Source organism: Danaus plexippus, chromosome 20, assembly GCF_018135715.1.
Source record: "Danaus plexippus chromosome 20, MEX_DaPlex, whole genome shotgun sequence".
Taxonomy (NCBI): domain Eukaryota; kingdom Metazoa; phylum Arthropoda; class Insecta; order Lepidoptera; family Nymphalidae; genus Danaus; species Danaus plexippus.
In genome coordinates, this window is record NC_083550.1 from 4,363,054 (window position 1) to 4,382,159 (window position 19,106).

At 35.0% G+C, this 19,106-nt stretch overlaps 1 protein-coding gene across 1 annotated transcript; it reads right to left on the bottom strand.

Annotated features, from left to right (window-relative positions):
• Positions 1 to 7,860: 7,860 nt before the first annotated feature.
• On the bottom strand, positions 7,861 to 14,783 carry LOC133319454 (uncharacterized). The gene is made up of 2 exons (XM_061523927.1): positions 14,596 to 14,783; positions 7,861 to 9,331 (listed from the first exon to the last, which is right to left on the bottom strand). The coding sequence occupies exons 1-2, from the start codon at positions 14,598 to 14,600 to the stop codon at positions 7,861 to 7,863; spliced, it is 1,476 nt and encodes a 491-aa protein (XP_061379911.1). The 5' UTR covers positions 14,601 to 14,783.
• Positions 14,784 to 19,106: the final 4,323 nt, after the last annotated feature.

Consider the following 19,106-nt stretch of genomic DNA (forward strand, 5'->3'; position numbering starts at 1 on the left):
AGAATAATCAATATATACATGTTTAATTAACTTAAAAAAAGAAACTTAAATAATATTAAGTATTATCTACATTTTCAATACGTGTCCCTTTTTCCAGCAAACGTGATCACGGCCAAACGAGACGAACTATTTACGAGAAATGTCATAGTGCATACCAGCTTTTTAGTCCCTTTTATTTTATTATTAATTTCTTTATTTCAATTATATCAACTCCAAGTCCTTATAGGTTTTGCTTTGAGTAATTTACTTGTCAGAAAACAACACTATCCCGTGTGTTTGATTGTATTGAATAGAAAACTTTAAAAACGTCCATCCCATATTAACTGTATATAAAGGCAATAATGATCACTAGAGTTTTGTTTATATTGAAAGCATATTCTGTAATGGAACATGCTTATCATATTTTTGAAGCTCATTTGCTGGTGCCGCCAGTGAGCTAAGCTACAGTACAACGCTTCAATAGACGGTCTTCAGTATTCGCGTCACGTCTGCTCCAATTAATTTCGCTTAGTAAAGTTATATTGGGTTTACGAAATGAAAATTTTAAAACTTTCACGACCACAGTTTGTTTTAATTAATATTTTATATGAATATATATGTACATTATAATTTTAAGTAACTGTAGTTCTGAACAAAGTTGTTTTCCTTTAAATTTTCTCCTTACTCTTTCAATTTCGTTAATAACTTGCATTTTCTGTTTTGAGTAAATTAAAACATTTTATATATTTTAATAGTATCAAAAGTGTGACTTAATTAAATATTGTAATATTTTGCTTTTGGTTTTAAAAACTACATATTTATGTTGGTATGGTAAATAGGTAATCTGTTGAGTAGTGGGAAAAAGTGTCAAAAATTAATCATAGTGCTTTTTTTTGCTCAATAACGTAAATCCAGCACACCATCTTATAGCTTTTATCAATAAAATTTCAGTATTTTCAGAGTTTCAAAATTATTTTTATGTCATTATTGATTATCTATTTTCAAAACAGTTAAAACATTTGCATTTTTGGAGGTGTCCATTATGAAGTTTTTTTGAGCATCACCATGAAAAATTTGACTGACAAACAAAACAGAAACATGTCGTTCCAAAACTGCAATTTTAGATCCTATAACCATTTCATATAATTTAATCAGAACGAGACATTATAACATTACTACTGAAAACTTTTTGACAGCCGTAAGCATATTTATTATTCTAGATGCCCAAGTTGTCTAATCTAGAAGTAATTATATAGGGTGGCAACCGGAGGTCCCAGGAAAACTTCAAAACTTACTAATAGATAAATATATATATATATATATATATATATTTATATACATATTGTAATAAATTTACATATTCAAACTCATAACCTATACCTAAGACTACACGATTGCCCCGAAGTTAGGATAACAATCCCATTCCATTGTTTGTGTGGTATCAGGAATCTTCTGGTTCACAAGGCTTGGTGTTCGTTCCGCAGAGTCAGCAACATCACTCGTAATATGATATTTTATCCATACAACAATTTACCCCGGCGATGTTCATTTGTTTTTAATACGGTACGCGTGCGTAACAAGTCACTTATTCTGTTTCAATATATGAACATTTGCACTGAGAAAAATAAATAGACAGAATTTGCCATTACAAAAACAATACCTGGCTTTCCAGGGGTTTCCTTTTAAGGTGTTAACAGCCCATGTCATTTTTCAATTCTTACAGTATGGTTAGTCACTATTTCAATGTTCAATATAGCACAAAACGCGTACATTAATGGAAAATAAAAATATGAATTAAAGGTATCGTGACTAAGAGTGATAGAATTATTTCATAAACACATACTAATTTCCTGTTATGTAATACAGACACCCAAAAAATAATAACGCATTTACTAATTTCTTCTTTTACAATCTATACCAGAAATATTAATCCTCCGTTAATGTACCTACATCCTAAATTGTTTTGGTTGTAAATGATTATGACTCATCTTCTTCTTCCTGGCAACTATCCCAGCTTTAGCCAGGGTCTGCCTTCCTGCTCAAACTCCTCCACTTTACACGGTCTTTCTCATCCTCGGTGGTAAGTCCATTAGCTCTCCTATCCTACTTCACGGTGTCCAGCCATCGCTTTCTTGGGCGTCCTGGGGGTCTTGCTCCAGGGACAGACAGACATATATAATATTTATGGTATATATATCTACTATAAATATTATAATTATTCGACACGATTTGTCCCGCACAATATCTTAGAATTATCTTACATTAAAAATAAGCAATTACGATTTGTTACAGTCTTTTTACAGCTAAATAATTTTATTTAAATTTATGTCCAATTTAAAACTGAAGTAACAGAAAGTTCACATGGTTTTAATATATGCTAAAATAATATTTTCTTCAAACTCTTCTCCAAATGATAAATTAATGAAAACAACCAAAAAAGAAATATTTATTTTAAAGAGTAATAAATAATAAGTGATGAAATTCTACATCTATACTGTAATTAATATATGTCCACTTGACGGCAGTAATGCATGTTAATAATGTATTCAGACCACCACAAACTCGTATGATGAGAGCAGCAAATGTTATATTTTGTTTCCAGCGAAGTTAAAATGTGAAATAAAAAAAATATTACATCAGAAACCAAACCAATTGTGAATTGAAAATAACGTTGCTTTTGAAAGAAATAAAGAATAGCAACTGTATAATAAACAGTAATAATTTATAACACCTTCGTCTTACAAATTGCTAACTAGGTTTTTTTTAAAGTTAAATATTACCATTTATACTAAAATTATTATCCAATGGCCTGTAAGAGTAAAGCCGCTTTGGAGACAATATAATACCTATTGCCTGACACTTTGTAGCCTTTCCTTATCGGTTCTGCGTTTAAATTTTAAAAAATAAAATTGCACAATGTGATATTTTTGTTTTAGGCATTGTTTTAATCTTAATTATTAAAAAAAAATACTCCATTTTTAAGGTGAAGACATTCGTTATTACATGTATACGGAATGTTGTTGATACGGAAAGCAATTTTTTTGCTTGTTAGTTAGTGTATTTTAATTCGTTCTCCGCCTAACGGTTCGTTAGTTCCTATGAGAGAATTCACAAAGAGTGCAATACTACATGTACAAGAGTGTAATTGAAAGGTAAACTGCAGATATAAAATGTTGTTCATAAATTATAATTCACTTTTTAAATTAAAATATCCATTCTCTTTGGGTTTTAAATTAAAAGTATCTTTTTCAAATTCAACATTATCAAAGGATTATTAGAAATAAACTTAAAACCATATAAAAATCCCAAACCTATAACTTAGTAGTAGACTAAAGCATATTTTATCCAGGAGCACTGTAAAATCACTGATAAAATTGCAAAACTAGCATCCAGGTGCTAAAAATATCTAAAAAGCCCAAGGAAATAAAACCATACCCTGATAACAATATGCAAACAGCATTGCTATATACCTGTCCTAAATACGTATTTGTACCATATATTCCTTTCCAGCTCTTTAAACATTTTTGCTGCGAGCTTTAGTTTTGAACTTTATTATAATGGATTTATAAAATTCTATGTTGAAATACAAATAAGAACCTGACACCGTATTGTTCGGAAAGAATGTTACTCCTTTTTTTTTTAATGACGCAGGGAAACTTTTTTTGCGAGCAGTCCAACCGGCCTTGGTGGGGCCGGAAGAGATGTGTGAGACTCGGCCTGGGCAGGCCCCCACTCACTAAAACCACTGCGAAAGCCATCGGCCGCTATGTCGGTGTACCCCGGATCTGTCAGCGACAGGCACACCAGCGATTGGCCGGTCCTGGCAAAGACCGGACTTACTCCCTCGGAGAAAGGGGGAGATCCCGGCAATTAGGAACGCTGGGCTTTCACTGGAGCCGGGTTACCAGCCCGACCCCAGCCCGGAGTGCAGGGGTGCTATTTAAGGCGTTTATATCGCCTCCGGCTTCCCCGTACGTCGTCTGCGGAGGGAGGGCGCATCGGCCGCATCCTCCCTTTCCCGCTCAGGTGTCTCCTTCGTGGAAATGACCGTCACACAGAAGGAGGACACCGCCAGCCAGTATCTGTTCTCAGTTCTCGCCGAGTGCCCTCCTACCCGAGACGTAGGCGAACACCTCGGCAAGAACCGACGCCACAAGTCCCAAGGTGGGTCGCCGGCAAGGGCTGTCGCTGCGGCTCAGGAGACTGTACGGTACCCCCTAATCACCCTCACCACAGGAGCCCTTTACGCAGAACGCAGTAGGGCTTTGGTCCCGCGGCTCATCGGGCGATCAGCCCAAATGGGAGCACCGTACGTGGCTATACTGCGACAGACCCCAGAGTATAGCCACCTGCAAGCTGCGCTTGGTCCTCCGAGGTTCGGGAGGAATTTACCTCATGTCCTTCGGCCCCAACTCCCTGAAATGGGGCATGAAAGTCCACCCTCTGTCAAGGGTGAGCACCAGATATTTCATGGTGACCCTCCCTCCTTCTATGAGGAGGATGGCACCCGGCGTGGCTCTTATTCGCCCAGTTCCGTGGAAAAGGAGGGCTTCGGTCTTGTCTATTCTGACCCGAAGCCCCAACCTCTCTATGCGGCTGATCATGAGGTCAGTACCGACCTTGGCCAGCTGCGCCGCCTCCTTGTAGTTCCGTCCCCGGGATAAGACGAGGGTGTCATCGGCGTAACAGATGACACCCATCCCACGGAGCAGACGAATCCGCAGGACCCAGTCGTACCCAACGTTCCACAGGATCGGTCCCAGGACCGACCCCTGTGGCACGCCATTGTCGACCGTCCACCACTCTATGGAACCCCTCCGGTTCTCGACTGCTACCCTCCTCTGGGAGAGGTAGTTGCCTATCAGCCTCCTCAGATACAGGGGCACTCCAAAGTACTCCAGTACCACCTGTATCGCGCTGTGTGGGAGGCTGTTGAAGGCATTTGTGATGTCCAAAGACACAGCAACCAATACCTCTCCTCTGCGTTCCGCCTCTTGCGTCACCGCCCTCAGGCGTTTGAGGGCCTCGACAGTCGACCGGTAGGCTCGGAACCCGAACTGGGACTCTGAGAGTTCCGGTCCTGAGCCTTCCTCCAGGTGCCGAACAAGACGAGTGGCCATTATTTTTTCCAGAGCCTTCCCCCCTCGCTCAGCACAACCACTGGTCGCCACCACCGCCGAAGCCGAGTCCGGAGGCCGGCTGCCTTTATGAAGAAGGCAAAGCCGGCCTTCCTTCCAGGCCCTCGGGAAATGCCCGTACCTCAGACAGAGGTCGAACAGCTCCCTGAGGGCTCCCCCGAGGTGCACTAGGGAGAGAGCGAGAATTCTCCATTGCACCCCGTCCGAACCCAGTGCTCTCTTCTTACTCTGGAGGAGAGCCAGAAACGCCTCCATTTCAGATTCCGTGACGGTTGGCGGAACGCGGTCGCCCTTTTCCAGCCTCGGCCGGGCCATTTAAGTAAATCCCGCAGGAGCGGATCACCCTCAGAAAATCCGGCTGAGGCACTTCCGTGATGGGGGCCAACTGGGCGCAGAGCTTGTTCCGCGCCTGCTTGTATTGTCGGCCCCGAAGGATGATACTCCTACTTTTATCTCCTGAATATATAGAATTACTAATAAATTCACTATCTTTCACATCACTATACAACATAAAATAACGTTAATGAATAATATAATAAAATTTAAACAAATGAACCATTTTCCCAAAAATATCCACAAAGTATGTTTCTAGAGGGATTTTTGAGGCTTCTCTTTTATTTTAAAGGCCAACACTTCATTAGACCCTGTTCTATATTTTCCTCACGTCCGCTTCGTTTAATTCCGTTAACTATTTTGTGTCCTGCCGAAATTTAATTTTCACAACTTCACTCACATTTCGTTCTAATTCTCCTTCTTTCATATAACCACAAAAATTTTCTACCTAACAAATTAATTCGTCTTTTCGCATGTGCAAAATTTTTAATCAAGCAAGCAATTTAAATGTGAAAATGAGAAAAAGTCCAAATAAACTTGATTTTTTATATGTTGCTGTTTTATAAAATAAAATATTTTACAGCAAATGTTTTCTTATAAAAGAAAAAGATCATTGTCATTAGATTTTCTACTGATAGCGGAAGCTTTAAAATAAATCATTTCTTTGGCTAACTCCCTGAGTATTTTACCGAAGTTGTTAATCTCTAAAATAATACAATTTTGTACAAACAATTGAACTGAACTGAACTGAACTGTATTGATGTATTAATTACTATAAAGGTATGCTTTGTTTACGACAAACATTAGAAATATGACTTTTACTCTATTAGCAATAACCTATATATGTATGAACTAATCGGTAAGTCCTTTTTAAGTAGGTATAGAGAAGTAATAACGAATCGTTACCTTTGTTAGAGCAATTTACAATTTATAGGAATGTATCAATTCTCGTTACGAAATATCTCCCTTGGTGAAAGATAACGAATCCCATGATTGGTCCCTAGCGTTTAAATCTGCGTACATAAGTATGAAACTCACACTCGGCGTGAGCGCTAGCATTAATTTAGGAAAATACATACATCCCGACAGCGTTTTTCTTTCACATAATTATATAATATATAAAGGTTTATGGTTTTAAATTACTTGCATTTTTTATATTGGTATATTAAAGACTGACAAAAAAAAATATATACTTTCTTTCTCGCTACGAGCAAATTTCATTTCATTTTTCTAAACTGTTGAAAAGGATAATTTTAATGGGGTTTCAATTAATATATTTTTTACATAAAAATACAAAAATTAAATAAAAATATTTAAAAATGAAACATACAATACTTTTCTATTGTATTTTCTTAAAAGAATCTAAATAAGTTAATAAAATTATACAAACATAAATCTATAGTATTTAAAATAACTAACAACATTGTTTTTATATTCTTGTGTATAATACAATGAAGATCAGAGATTCAAAACCGTATTATATTCCCGTCAAACGTATTAAACTTCCATCAAACTTTGTGATATCCGTGAAGTTGTAACAATATCGTGGCATTACGTTGTCAGAGCGGATAAATCGATCTAGTAACATTTGTGTTTTAAATAGTTTGTCAAAATCTTAATTCTTTATCAAAATACCATTAACAGAATGTAATAGAAACGAACTTATATGTTTCATTAAGATTTAATATATGTTTGTAAATTAATTCGTAATGTAGTGCGTGCCTTATAAGGGTTATAAAAGAACGTTTGGCTTATTAGTCCATTAAAGTAACTGCTATGGTGTAAAAAAAAATGTCAACTAAAATTATTCACAACAATGTTTCTTATTTACTAGACAATTATGATTTCGACGGTCGGTGGATGCAATGAAACCAAAATTTAAATGACTTAATTTAATTTTAAATCTAAATTACAATTAATTGGTTCGACTATATTGTACGAAGGGTGAACAAATAGTGACACAATATTCTAAAATATTCGAAAAAGAAATATAAAACTAAAAAGTCTGTTCACACGGAACTGCTGAGTCAGACCCGTGTAGAATGAACAAGTTTACTTAGAAGCTTAGCGCGACCTGCGATTACACCGTAATTCTTTTAATATCTAATTTAACTATCACTATGACACCGTCACGTAACACCTCCCTCCTGAAGATCAGCGAGTATGGGCAACGTTAGTTGTGAATTGAGCTGGGGTTGATTGAGATCGACCCTTCTGGTTGGTGTTGGAATGGTATAAACTGCTTGCAATTCCAATTGGTTGTCTTCAGAGTTGTCTCCGGAATGTAATGTCCGCTTGTAGAAATACTTGCGATATAATAGAGCGGTGGCTAGTGTGCCTACACTCATCAGTACCACGTAGAGAGGGATAGTGGTGTGATATAGTGTATAATTTCGGTTCTGGTCTGACCCTAGACCAAAGGTTGTAAGCCGACCTTGGTGTTTATTTCATGAAGACGCTTCAAATCGATAGAGTTCAGTTTAATTTTAGATGCTGAGGCTGGAGTGACGTTGTAGCTGGGCAGGTCCATTATTCTCACCGCTTGTCCTTTTAGCCGGTTATTGACGTTTGTTAATGTAAACTGCGGTGTTTCAATATAACATGCTTGAGGAATTGTAACGAGATAGCTGCCGTGTAGTGTGCGATAAGAATCTTGTCCACAGGATAAATGAGTTTTAGTCGGAGCTGGGAAACTGATGCTGTAGTGTAGATCGTCGAGTTTCTCAAAAGCTGCCTTCTTCAATGATACGGTGATAGGGTTGCACGACGAACCACGTTGCTGAGTTAAGATGAGATGCTGGATACAATCATTGGATTCCTGGCTTTGAAGATGGCGATTATCCTCGCAAAGATACCACTTACTGGACTTAGGGCATTCTGCCTCTATGTACATGAAATCTTTCTCATACAAGGTTAGGTAAGGGAACGGTGGAATAAGGATTTCTTGATTAAGGTTAGGTATAATAGATAGTTTATACATATCATAAGTATAAGGCAAAACTATGGGGATTTTATAAACTATAACTATTTTATTTCCTACGTAACAAGAACCTATCTTAATTATATCAAAGTAATCCCTAATATCTAAATCTAACACCTTCTGCCTGCCATATAGGTTACTAACATTACTTATCATTGAATTCATAGTTTCTAAATTCAAGACCGCATGATGCACGGTGGACAGTTTAATAAAACCTAGTACGTTTTGAAGTTTATATAGCTCTTGGGTAACGGAATCTACATTATCAGTTATAATTAAAAGTATCTGAGCTAAATGTGCATACTTAATTAAGTCGTTATCACTCGTAATAATGCTTTCACTTATTTCATTAATAAGGGTTTGCAAATGACTCTGATTTTCTATTATATTACTTATAATTTTTGAATACTGTGAGGACCATTCTTTAGAGAGACTGACATGACTATTGAATTCAGTGACTAATTTGTTTTCACTGGCCTGAAGGGATTTTATAGCTTCATCATAATGCTGAGCGTCCGTGTAATCGAGATTTCCCGTTATACTTTTGATCACTGACCCGAGTCCATTTATGAGGCCTCTCTTTACACGATCTGTCTCAAAGGACTTTAATTGATTTAAAACATTATAAAGCTTATTTTCCAAGTAATTCATGTGAGGTTGATATAATGAGTTGGTTCTATTATGTAATTGAGGGCTAAAACTATCTAGCTGGGTTTTCACAGATTCGATTGTACTGCGTATCTCATGAAGGTCTATGTGTTGTATGAAAGAATGATAGTGAGATATAATCTTAGCTAAACCTAGTTTGAATGGTAAAATTCCGGGTCCATTTCCCAAACTCTCAAGTTTTATCTCTTGCGTTAGGGCTGGTATGAGGAAGAGATGAAGTACCAGGAGTTTCCTGCAACAATTGTGCACTTTTAGGTACTCTTTTTAATCTAGACTTGGAAATAAGGCCTTGTTTTCGTTTAGTGTAAATGTGAATTGAGAGATTAGCTGTCACCTCGTCACGTGTGTAACGCGGAGCCAACTTTTGACGCGAGGCAACTGGGTTTTTAATGAAAACGGGTTGATCAGGTGAATAGGTAACTTCAGGCTCGCGATCCTTATTATGTCCTGCCATTATATTAGTCCGTTCGTTGATACCTATCTCGTGAACCGTGTTATATACTATAGTCATTTTAGCTTTATGATCAATCATGTATTGTTGTAACAAGTGTGCGGAAATGTCTATATTAAAAGGATCACGAGGATCGAAATGTCCTGTAACAAGATCTAGAGGTTTACACTTAGTAAAACTATGAATACTACTGTTATAAGCTAAAATCGCGTAAGGCATAATATTATTTACTGAATCTGATTTTTGACTCAATTTAAGAATACGTAAATGTTCTAGTATAGTAGAATGGAATCTTTCCACAATTCCATTTTCATTCGGTGTATGTGGAGCAACCCTATGATGGTGAATTTTATGAAATTTAACAAATTCTGCCATAAGCTGATTAGTAAATTCAGTTCCATTATCTGTAACAATAGTAATCGGTACGCCATGGTTAGTGCAGAAGTTAAGTAAACCCTGTAAGACGCTAACTGCAGTTCCATCTCTCAAATGATAAGCCTGACCAAATTTTGAAAATGCATCTACAATAGTTAAGAATTTTTCACTCTGTATAGTCAAGAGATCTAAATGTACTAATTCAAATGGCCTTGTGGCAGGTGTTAAAACTTGAAATGGCTGCCTGATAGGGTTGCGGTCATATTTTGCTTGACCACATATTATGCATTCGTTTATAAATTTTGATATATGCTCTTTCATCTTAGGCCAAAAATATCTGTGAGAGAGAGAAAGGTAGCATTCATTGATGCCTCGATGATTAGTTTTCCCAATGTGGTATTTATGAATGATGTCTTGTTGCTGGAGATACTCTCTTACATTTTCTACTTCCCTTTTTACTACAAATAACCGCATAGCAGAATTTTTGAAGTTATTTTGAATAATAGGTATTATTTGGTACATAGCCAAAGCTGGATTTATGAGTAAGCCAGTGTTAATTTTTGGAAGGACATGCTCTTTTATTGCATTTACAACATCTTCTTCTAAATTTGATTGTGAAACCTGTAAGTTAATTCTAGTATAAGCATCTAAAGGTTTTGTTACACTTGGTCTACCCTTGATATCTCCAACTATATTGAAAACTATTTGTTTTGTGAACTTATTCAATGGGTAATCGGATATAGGTATTTCGAGTATGGGATTTTCAGCACTAGTATGAGCCGTAGCAGTTGATGAATTTTCATCAACATCTGGGGCTGTTAAAGTTCTAGAGTCATCTGAAGTAGATGGATTTACAATGATAGATGAAAGTTCCTCATTATTAAGTTCAATACGGGAGAGGGCATCTGCATTGGTATTATTTTTTCCTTGTTTGTATGTAACTGAAAAATCGTATTCGCTAAGTTTGAGACGCCATCTGGTTAATCGAGAGTTGGGTTCTTTCAAGTTCATAACCCACTGTAAAGGCCTATGATCAGTAATGATTTTAAACTTCCGCCCAAATAAATATGGTCTAAAATACTTTGTAGCCCAAACTATAGCTAAAAGCTCCTTTTCAATGGTACTATAGTTAGTCTCACTGTCATTAAGTGTACGGGATGCATATGCTATGGGTTTATCTGTTCCTATATTACCCTGAGATAGAACGGCACCTATGGCTACGTTAGACGCATCTGTTGTCAGTATAAAGTCTTTACTAAAATCAGGATATTGTAGGATCGGATCATTTGTAAGAAGAGTTTTACAGTGCTCGAAACAATTTTTGTAATTTTGATCTAATGTTATTTTGTTTCCCTTTTTAAGACAATTAGTTAGAGGTTTAGTCACACGTGCAAAGTTAGGTATGAATTTTCTGTAATAGCCTAGTAATCCGAGAAAACGTTTGATTTCGGTTGTAGTTTTAGGAAGGGGATAATTTTGAATAGCCTGGATTTTGTTAGGATTTGGTTTAACACCATCTCTACCTATTATATGACCTAAAAATTCAGTTTCCAATTTCAAAAACTCAGATTTATCCATCTGGATTTTGAAATTAGACTCTCTCAATTTTTTAAATACCTTCTCAAGGTTAATTACGTGCTCTTGCAATGATGTACTAAAGACTATTATGTCATCTAGGTAAACGAGGCAAACCTGATTTTGAAGATCTTTAAGGACATTGTCCATCACACGTTGGAATGTGGATGGAGAGTTTTTTAAACCCATTGGCATTCTCAAAAATTCGTAATGACCATTATCAACATTGAATGCGGTTTTCTCAACATCCGCGGGGTCCATCTCTACTTGATAGAAACCACTAGCTAAATCCAGGGTTGTGAAGTATTGACATTTTCCAAGTTTATCTAATACATCTGTTATATTCGGAATTGGGTACTTATCATCAACTGTTTTCTCGTTTACCTTTCGAAAATCAACGACGAGACGCCATTTGATTTTATTGGATGCATCAGCCTTTTTCGGTACTATCCATATAGGAGAGCTCCAAGCAGACTCCGATGGTCGGATAATATTCTGCTCGAGCATCTTTTTGATTTGATCTCTAACTTCCTGTCTATGAACATGCGGATATCTATAGCTTTTAGTATGTACGGGGATTTCATCAGTAGTTTTTATTTTATGTTTTATTTTGTTGGTGAAGGTTAAAGGTTCACCCTCAAGATAAAACACGTCCGCGTAGCTGGCACAAAGATTAATCAGGTTAGCGCGTTCTTCTGCGTTCATATGATCTGTTCGGAGACGAGATAAAACTTTTTTTATGCGGTCTGATAAAATCTCAGTATTAGTACATTCAAAATTAAAAAGCGAAGCTTCTACAGGTCGGTCCATGGAAAATACGATATCATTAGATGAAGGGTTAGTTATTTCTACCCAAGCGCGGTTATTAACTACTTTAGTTAGACATTCAGGAATTATACAATTACAAATACATTGATTTTCCACTATTACATCACCATCCTGCGTATTAATAGGTAATCTAACTAGTTTAGAAGAATTAGCGGGGATAATCTCTACATAAAGATTAACGTTTTTAGAGTCATACATGTGTATAGGAATATGTGTACTGCGGGTTTTTAGAATTCTGTTTTTAAGATCAATATTACAATCAAACGCACTCAATAAATCTAAACCTAGAAGTCCGTCGAAGTAATTATGGAATTTATATATGAATAGTGTCATGTCGCCTTGCTCTTTAAATTCAGGAAAATATGGTAAAGTAATGGAATAATTATTTGTACTAGTGGCGTGTACATTAGTGACCTCAACTGGTTGATAATTAAAGGGTATATGATTAAAGTATTTTTCAACGGATTCCGGACTAATAAATGACTGGTTTGCGCCTGTGTCTATTAACAACTTAAGTGGAGGTTCTGAAATTTGAATATAACCTAATTGCCTCTGTATGAGGAAATTGAGCTCTATTTTGGCTTTTCTGGTTTTAAGACTTCCTGAAAATTTTCATCTTTACTATCCTTACAGGTGGAAATGGGTTCATCTACGTTATATACTGCAGAGGGTTCTTCGGAGGTATAATATGGCTCATAATGTTCATTATATTGATCATAATCATAGTAATACTGATCATAATCGGGATAATATTCATACTCATTATAGTAATAATCATCGTCAAATTCATTGAAATTTAACTCACGGGTTTTGAAATAATTACTAGGAGGTGGATTGCCAAATTTACGCCAATCATGCCCTGTAGGGGGTAAATTCCTAGGTATAAAGTGACTCACACCACTCATCGGACGTGGTTTAAATGGTTGTTGGGGTTGCTGAGGACTATTAGGCAATCTAAAAAGATTACTTTGCGGATTATAATTCTGAGGCAGAGCGCGCATTACTTGTTGAGTTCGAGAGGGGCCACGGGGTGGTTGCATCTGTTGTGGTTGGCTCGGACGCCATCCTTGGTTATTTGGTGATGCGAATGACCTTGATGGACCAGGCATGTTCTGGTGCCTGAAGGGCATACTAAATGGTACGAAATTGTTAGGCGGTAAATGGATTGCATTAGATTTCAAATGAGTTTGATGAAGATCTTTCCTAGAACCACCTTCATTTCTTTGTTGTAAATACAGAGTATTAAGTTCGTCTTGAACAAATTGAAGAGCCTTTTCAATAGACTCCGGTCGCATACAGCGGATCCTACAACCTAAGGGGTCTTTTAAACCTCGCAAGTATGCTTGAAGAGTAAGCTTTTTATATAAATCTCGTTTAGCTTCTATGGTAGTTGGGACAGATTCATGTAAAGAGATATATGTCATAATGGTACTATATAAATTCTGGCACCTCTCATAAAATTCCTGAGGTGTGCTATTACCCTGTGTTTGTAATGAAAGATCACTATAAAGAGCGGTCTCGTCACGGTGATCTGCAAAATTGTTCACTAACGCACTCCTGATACCTAGCCAGTTTTCTGGAATTCCATTGGAATTAATTAGCCTAGCCGCGGATCCAGAAATTTTATTTAAGATTCCGTTTATTAAAGCCAAATTAGACAACTCGTTTCCAGGACCCGGTTGGAAATATTGCAATACTAATTGATCGCATAAATTAATGAAACGGGTTAAAACATGAGTGTTCCCGTCGAAATCGGGTAGCAACCTTAGTGATTTGTAGATATTGTCAATGTCAGCCATTTTTACGTTTAAATTTCTATTTTCGTCTATTATATTAAACTTATTATTTTTATCTAACCTATTCTTTAATCTAGAGTTGCGATATTCGAGTGGATGAAAAATCTTGGTTGCTTAAAATGACACACACAATTTAAAATAATACACAATTAAAATTCAAAAAGTAAGTTTAAACAATCGAAAGAAACGAACATAAAATTTAATAAAAATCACACTAATTGATTTGAAAGTCAGGTGAAAATGTAAGTTTATTCAAAACTATATTCTTTATGAAATAAATCGATTTTATTAAATAAAGATTAGAAAATAAAATAAAATTGATTAACAACGTCTATAAAAGAAATTAATTAATTTTTTACTGAACCCTAATAGGGTATATGTGAGTAATTAATTAATAAAATAGTTATAGTCTTACTAAATTAAGGATATGAACTAGGAAAGTAAGGACTGAGATAGATTCAAAGTACTTACAGCATATCTGAATTTTGGTATCAATTGCGGAATCGATTTTCAGATCTCCCCCGAACCGTTCGAACCGAATAGGTTTCGGATACTCGAAAACGGTGCTTAGCCACCCGGGTAGCTCGCGAACACGGTATCGAAGTTGGATATTATCACGAACTATCCGCGAGTATCCTACCGACTGCGCCAATTATGATTTCGACGATCGGTGGATGCAATGAAACCAAAATTTAAATGACTTAATTTAATTTTAAATCTAAATTACAATTAATTGGTTCGACTATATTGTACGAAGGGTGAACAAATAGTGACACAATATTCTAAAATATTCGAAAAAGAAATATAAAACTAAAAAGTCTGTTCACACGGAACTGCTGAGTCAGACCCGTGTAGAATGAACAAGTTTACTTAGAAGCTTAGCGCGACCTGCGATTACACCGTAATTCTTTTAATATCTAATTTAACTATCACTATGACACCGTCACGTAACAAGACTCACCTCATATTGTTTGTTTGTTTATAATTTTTTTTTTTATATATTATTCTTAATAAAAAAAATGTTAAATCCAATAATTCTAACAGATTCTGCTTTTTGGCGTGATCTATACTACGCTTTATAATCTATGAGACATAGCCTTTGTCACTTTATCACAAACAATCAAAACTCTCAGTCATCAAAATCGTTATTCACAAATATATCAACGAGAGACAAAAACTTTGACATTTATAATGTTTTTCTTTTATTATGACATAAATATAATTTAAATATTTTGAACGGGAGTAGTCTTTAATTTTTAATTTTGTTGAAGTGATAATTATATATTAAAATGTATTCGATGTCCTATGTACTTACAGTAAAAACTAGAGTAAAAAAATCAATCATATAATATTTTACTTTGACGTTACAAAGATGGGTTTCAAACTTTGATTTTTTTCAGATTCAATTATAAACTTTTTGAGAGTTCAACTGATTTTTACATGATAAAGCTGACGTCTGTCATTTCTTAAATCTTTTATCTTTCAATGTTACTTTAAAGACATTGAAAATTTCAATTATAGGATAATCTATTTTTAGATAGTTAATTAAATTTAATTATTTGGCAAGTTAATTTTGTCTTATTTATATTATATAGTACATTAGGTATTTGTTTCTGCAATGTACGAAAAAAAATCTATTTTCAGTCTAATCACCACAAGTGTATTCATTTATTTAAAATTAAAATAGTAACTTTATACTTAATATTTATACAGCCTTTCTTAAAAGTATCCAAAAAAAACTTTTAAAATATCAATAAACAAATTAGAAAAAGTCTTGTTTCAGAGGAAAGTTCTAAACAGTAAACTGACTTTAACAACTTAATTTTTTACCTTAACATAACAGCGTGTTCACAATAATTCTAACCCACACTCTGTTCTAATTTCCTCTTTCCTTAATTTCCACTTTAATTTATTCACTAACGTAAAAGAATTGTACCAGCAGACTAATTGTTACGTTAGCTTTCTCTGCGTCGTACATTTAAAAGTACACAAATAATTATTTTAATCACAAAGAAGAATTAGCAATTACTCTTTAGCTTAATTTGCTCTCGTTTTTAAAAGAAGAAAAATTGTTTTAATTTTATTCAAACATTTGAGGTACGCTTGAACGGACTTTAAAACTTAGATCATAAACAGAAAAATATATTTTATATTAAGTTATATTTTTATGTGTTCTTGATTAATTTTATGACACCTTGATGCAAAAAAACTATATCAGTTATTCGATTTCATAGGAATATGTTACGAATTTATTATTCCTTCATTTATTTGATTATCCGATTCATTCATATACAGGTACATGAAGCTCAAATGGGTCCCAAAGTCAATGATAACTTATCTCACGATTGTTCTTACGAGTATTACCGTTTAAGTGTAAAGCTCACGTTCACTGCGTAGTTATGAAGACTATGTCATGTTAATTAAAGTAAGATGAAATGCTTATTTATCTGTATGAGAATGTTTTGTGGAAGAAGGGCCTAGGGCTATAAAATCAAATGTTAAGCCGTATGCCTTTATCCTTAAAGTGACTCCGGATTGGACTGTAATGATGGATACGTATGAGAAACAATATAAATCCCAGAGAATATTTATGTGTCGGCCTCCAGACCAGACATATTCATATATTCGACCAGACATATTAATATAAAGTGGTTCCTTGGGCAACCAAAATTCCCAAAGACCATGCCATTAAGTTCAATAACTATTACGAGTTAATTAAAGTAAGTAAAGAACTCACTAGGAACAGGTTCGTGGAAAAGTTGTACCCGGTAGAAGTTGGAGCTAGAGGTAGAACAGCTAAATTCCTCTAAAACATTGGCAGGCATTGTTGAAGCTCCTCTCCCTACAACGCGTTGGACTCGGCACCCGAACGGTGAATCCATGGAATGCTGAGAAGTTTAGTTTCTTGACAAGCGAGGTGGCGAAGGGTTTTGCTTGTAGATATTGCTGCTAAAAAGAATTACTTCTCTGATCTGATAAAAACTCGAACGCAAGTATCAATAAACTTTTTAATTAACCGTAAAATATCCACTAATTGAGCTAACCTTAGTACTGATACGCCCTAGGAAATAACTCGAATTTGAGTCCCAAGACTTAAAATTATCTTTTAGTACAATGAAAAAAGCGTACAAAACCCTTTATTATTCGGTTGGTTTTTTTTTCTTTTAATGTTTAAATCAAGATATGTTTTTATTGATTAAAGCAAAAATTGAGCTGGAAAGAAGCACAATCATTAATCTGAAATTCACAAATTTAAGAACAAGTACTAAATATTGTATAAACCTATGTATGTTTGAGTTATGAACCAACCAAGATGTGCCTATAATTGTCAACTATTTGTAGCTTGTAACGTGTAACGTAGATTTCACAAAGTTAAATTATGCTTTTATAATAAAAGTACTTTTCCAATAAAAACATATATCGTGAGAGAAGAAAATTATTTCCTGAATGTGAAAGATTCTTTTGAATTCCGCGAAAAATAAACATAACATAAACATTTTATTACAAAGAGGGCAAGATTGGCACCTTCAAACAAACGATGATCGGAACGATCTATAGCAATATTTATTTATTTCACTTCTTTGCCCAACCACAATAACCAACAAAAGGTGAGATTTTGATTTATTTATGCTAGGTATAAAAATCTAGGACACGTTAAAATGGCTGGAGCTAATGAGGTGTGCCAGATTTATAGAATTTAGCAATCAATAGTCTCCGCCTTCAGCTACACGGAGGCTTTTTATAGAGACGTGTATAAAAATGTCAAATTTATTATATTACTACTAATGACTGCTGAAATATGATTGTGCTCAATAAAAGTAACCTTCAAAGTATTTATATTTATACTCATATATTTATCCTATAAAAACATCACTAATATTTTATATACGAAAAATTTTGTTTATATTCTCTCATTTATATATATTTTAAAACTATGTGTCATTACCATTTTCTATTCATAAAGCAAAATTATTATTTTATTTCAAATAAATCCTACGAACTATGAAGACAATTTATTATAAATTTTTATGACAACTACTAACACTTATCTTGGCAATGAATCATTTGTAACATAAATCAGAGCATTGTGAGAAGAATCGTTGAATTGAGACTCGATGTCGCCAGCGTGTTGTCTCATGTATTTTCAATTTAATCACGAATTTTGTTCTATAATTTTGGTCACAAATCGCATATTACATTTGTTTCAGGAATACAAATTGGACGCATAATATTTGCACACACGATTGAACGAACGTAGTGTTATCGATTGTCTAAATAGAAAATAAATAAGGATGATTTTTATAAATTAAACCGAACTGGAATATTGATATTTCTTGTCTTAAGTTGCACTTCTCAAAAGCCAAGTCGATTTGATTGACATAATAATTTTGCGTTTTAAATGACGTGATAGCTGACATTTGTAAGACAACATTAATAAAAGTGTTACATATAATGAGATCTAAGATTTTCGCGAGTTTTATTCATTTAAATGAAACTAATATATTTCGGATATACTACGCGGATTTTATTATTTTAAAAAACTACATAATCCCGACGTTTCGGTTACTTTTCAGCAACCGTGATTACGGGCAGACGAGATGTGAATGTCTGTCAGTTGGTCTTGTTATTTATCGCCTACCGCCATCGATTTTTTTAATTTTCTGGCGTACCGCTTTGGACGCCGGCAGAATGCGCTTACGGTGTCTTGAGGTCCTGCGGTGTAGTTACGGATATGGAATTTTATATTTTTTAGAAGGGGGTTCCAGGTGTTTGATAGATTCCAGCCATCTTCTCTATAGAAATTGGGATGTTTTTTAATTTCAATAGCCTCACGAATTAACCTCGGTATATACTTGTCTTCCCGAGCGAGGATTTGTGGTTTATATTAGTTTTATTTAAAGTGTTACAAAGCATACCGTCGGTATAGTGAGACGAAACGAAAAGTATAAAAGTAATGGCAGTACATGTTATGTGAAAAAAGT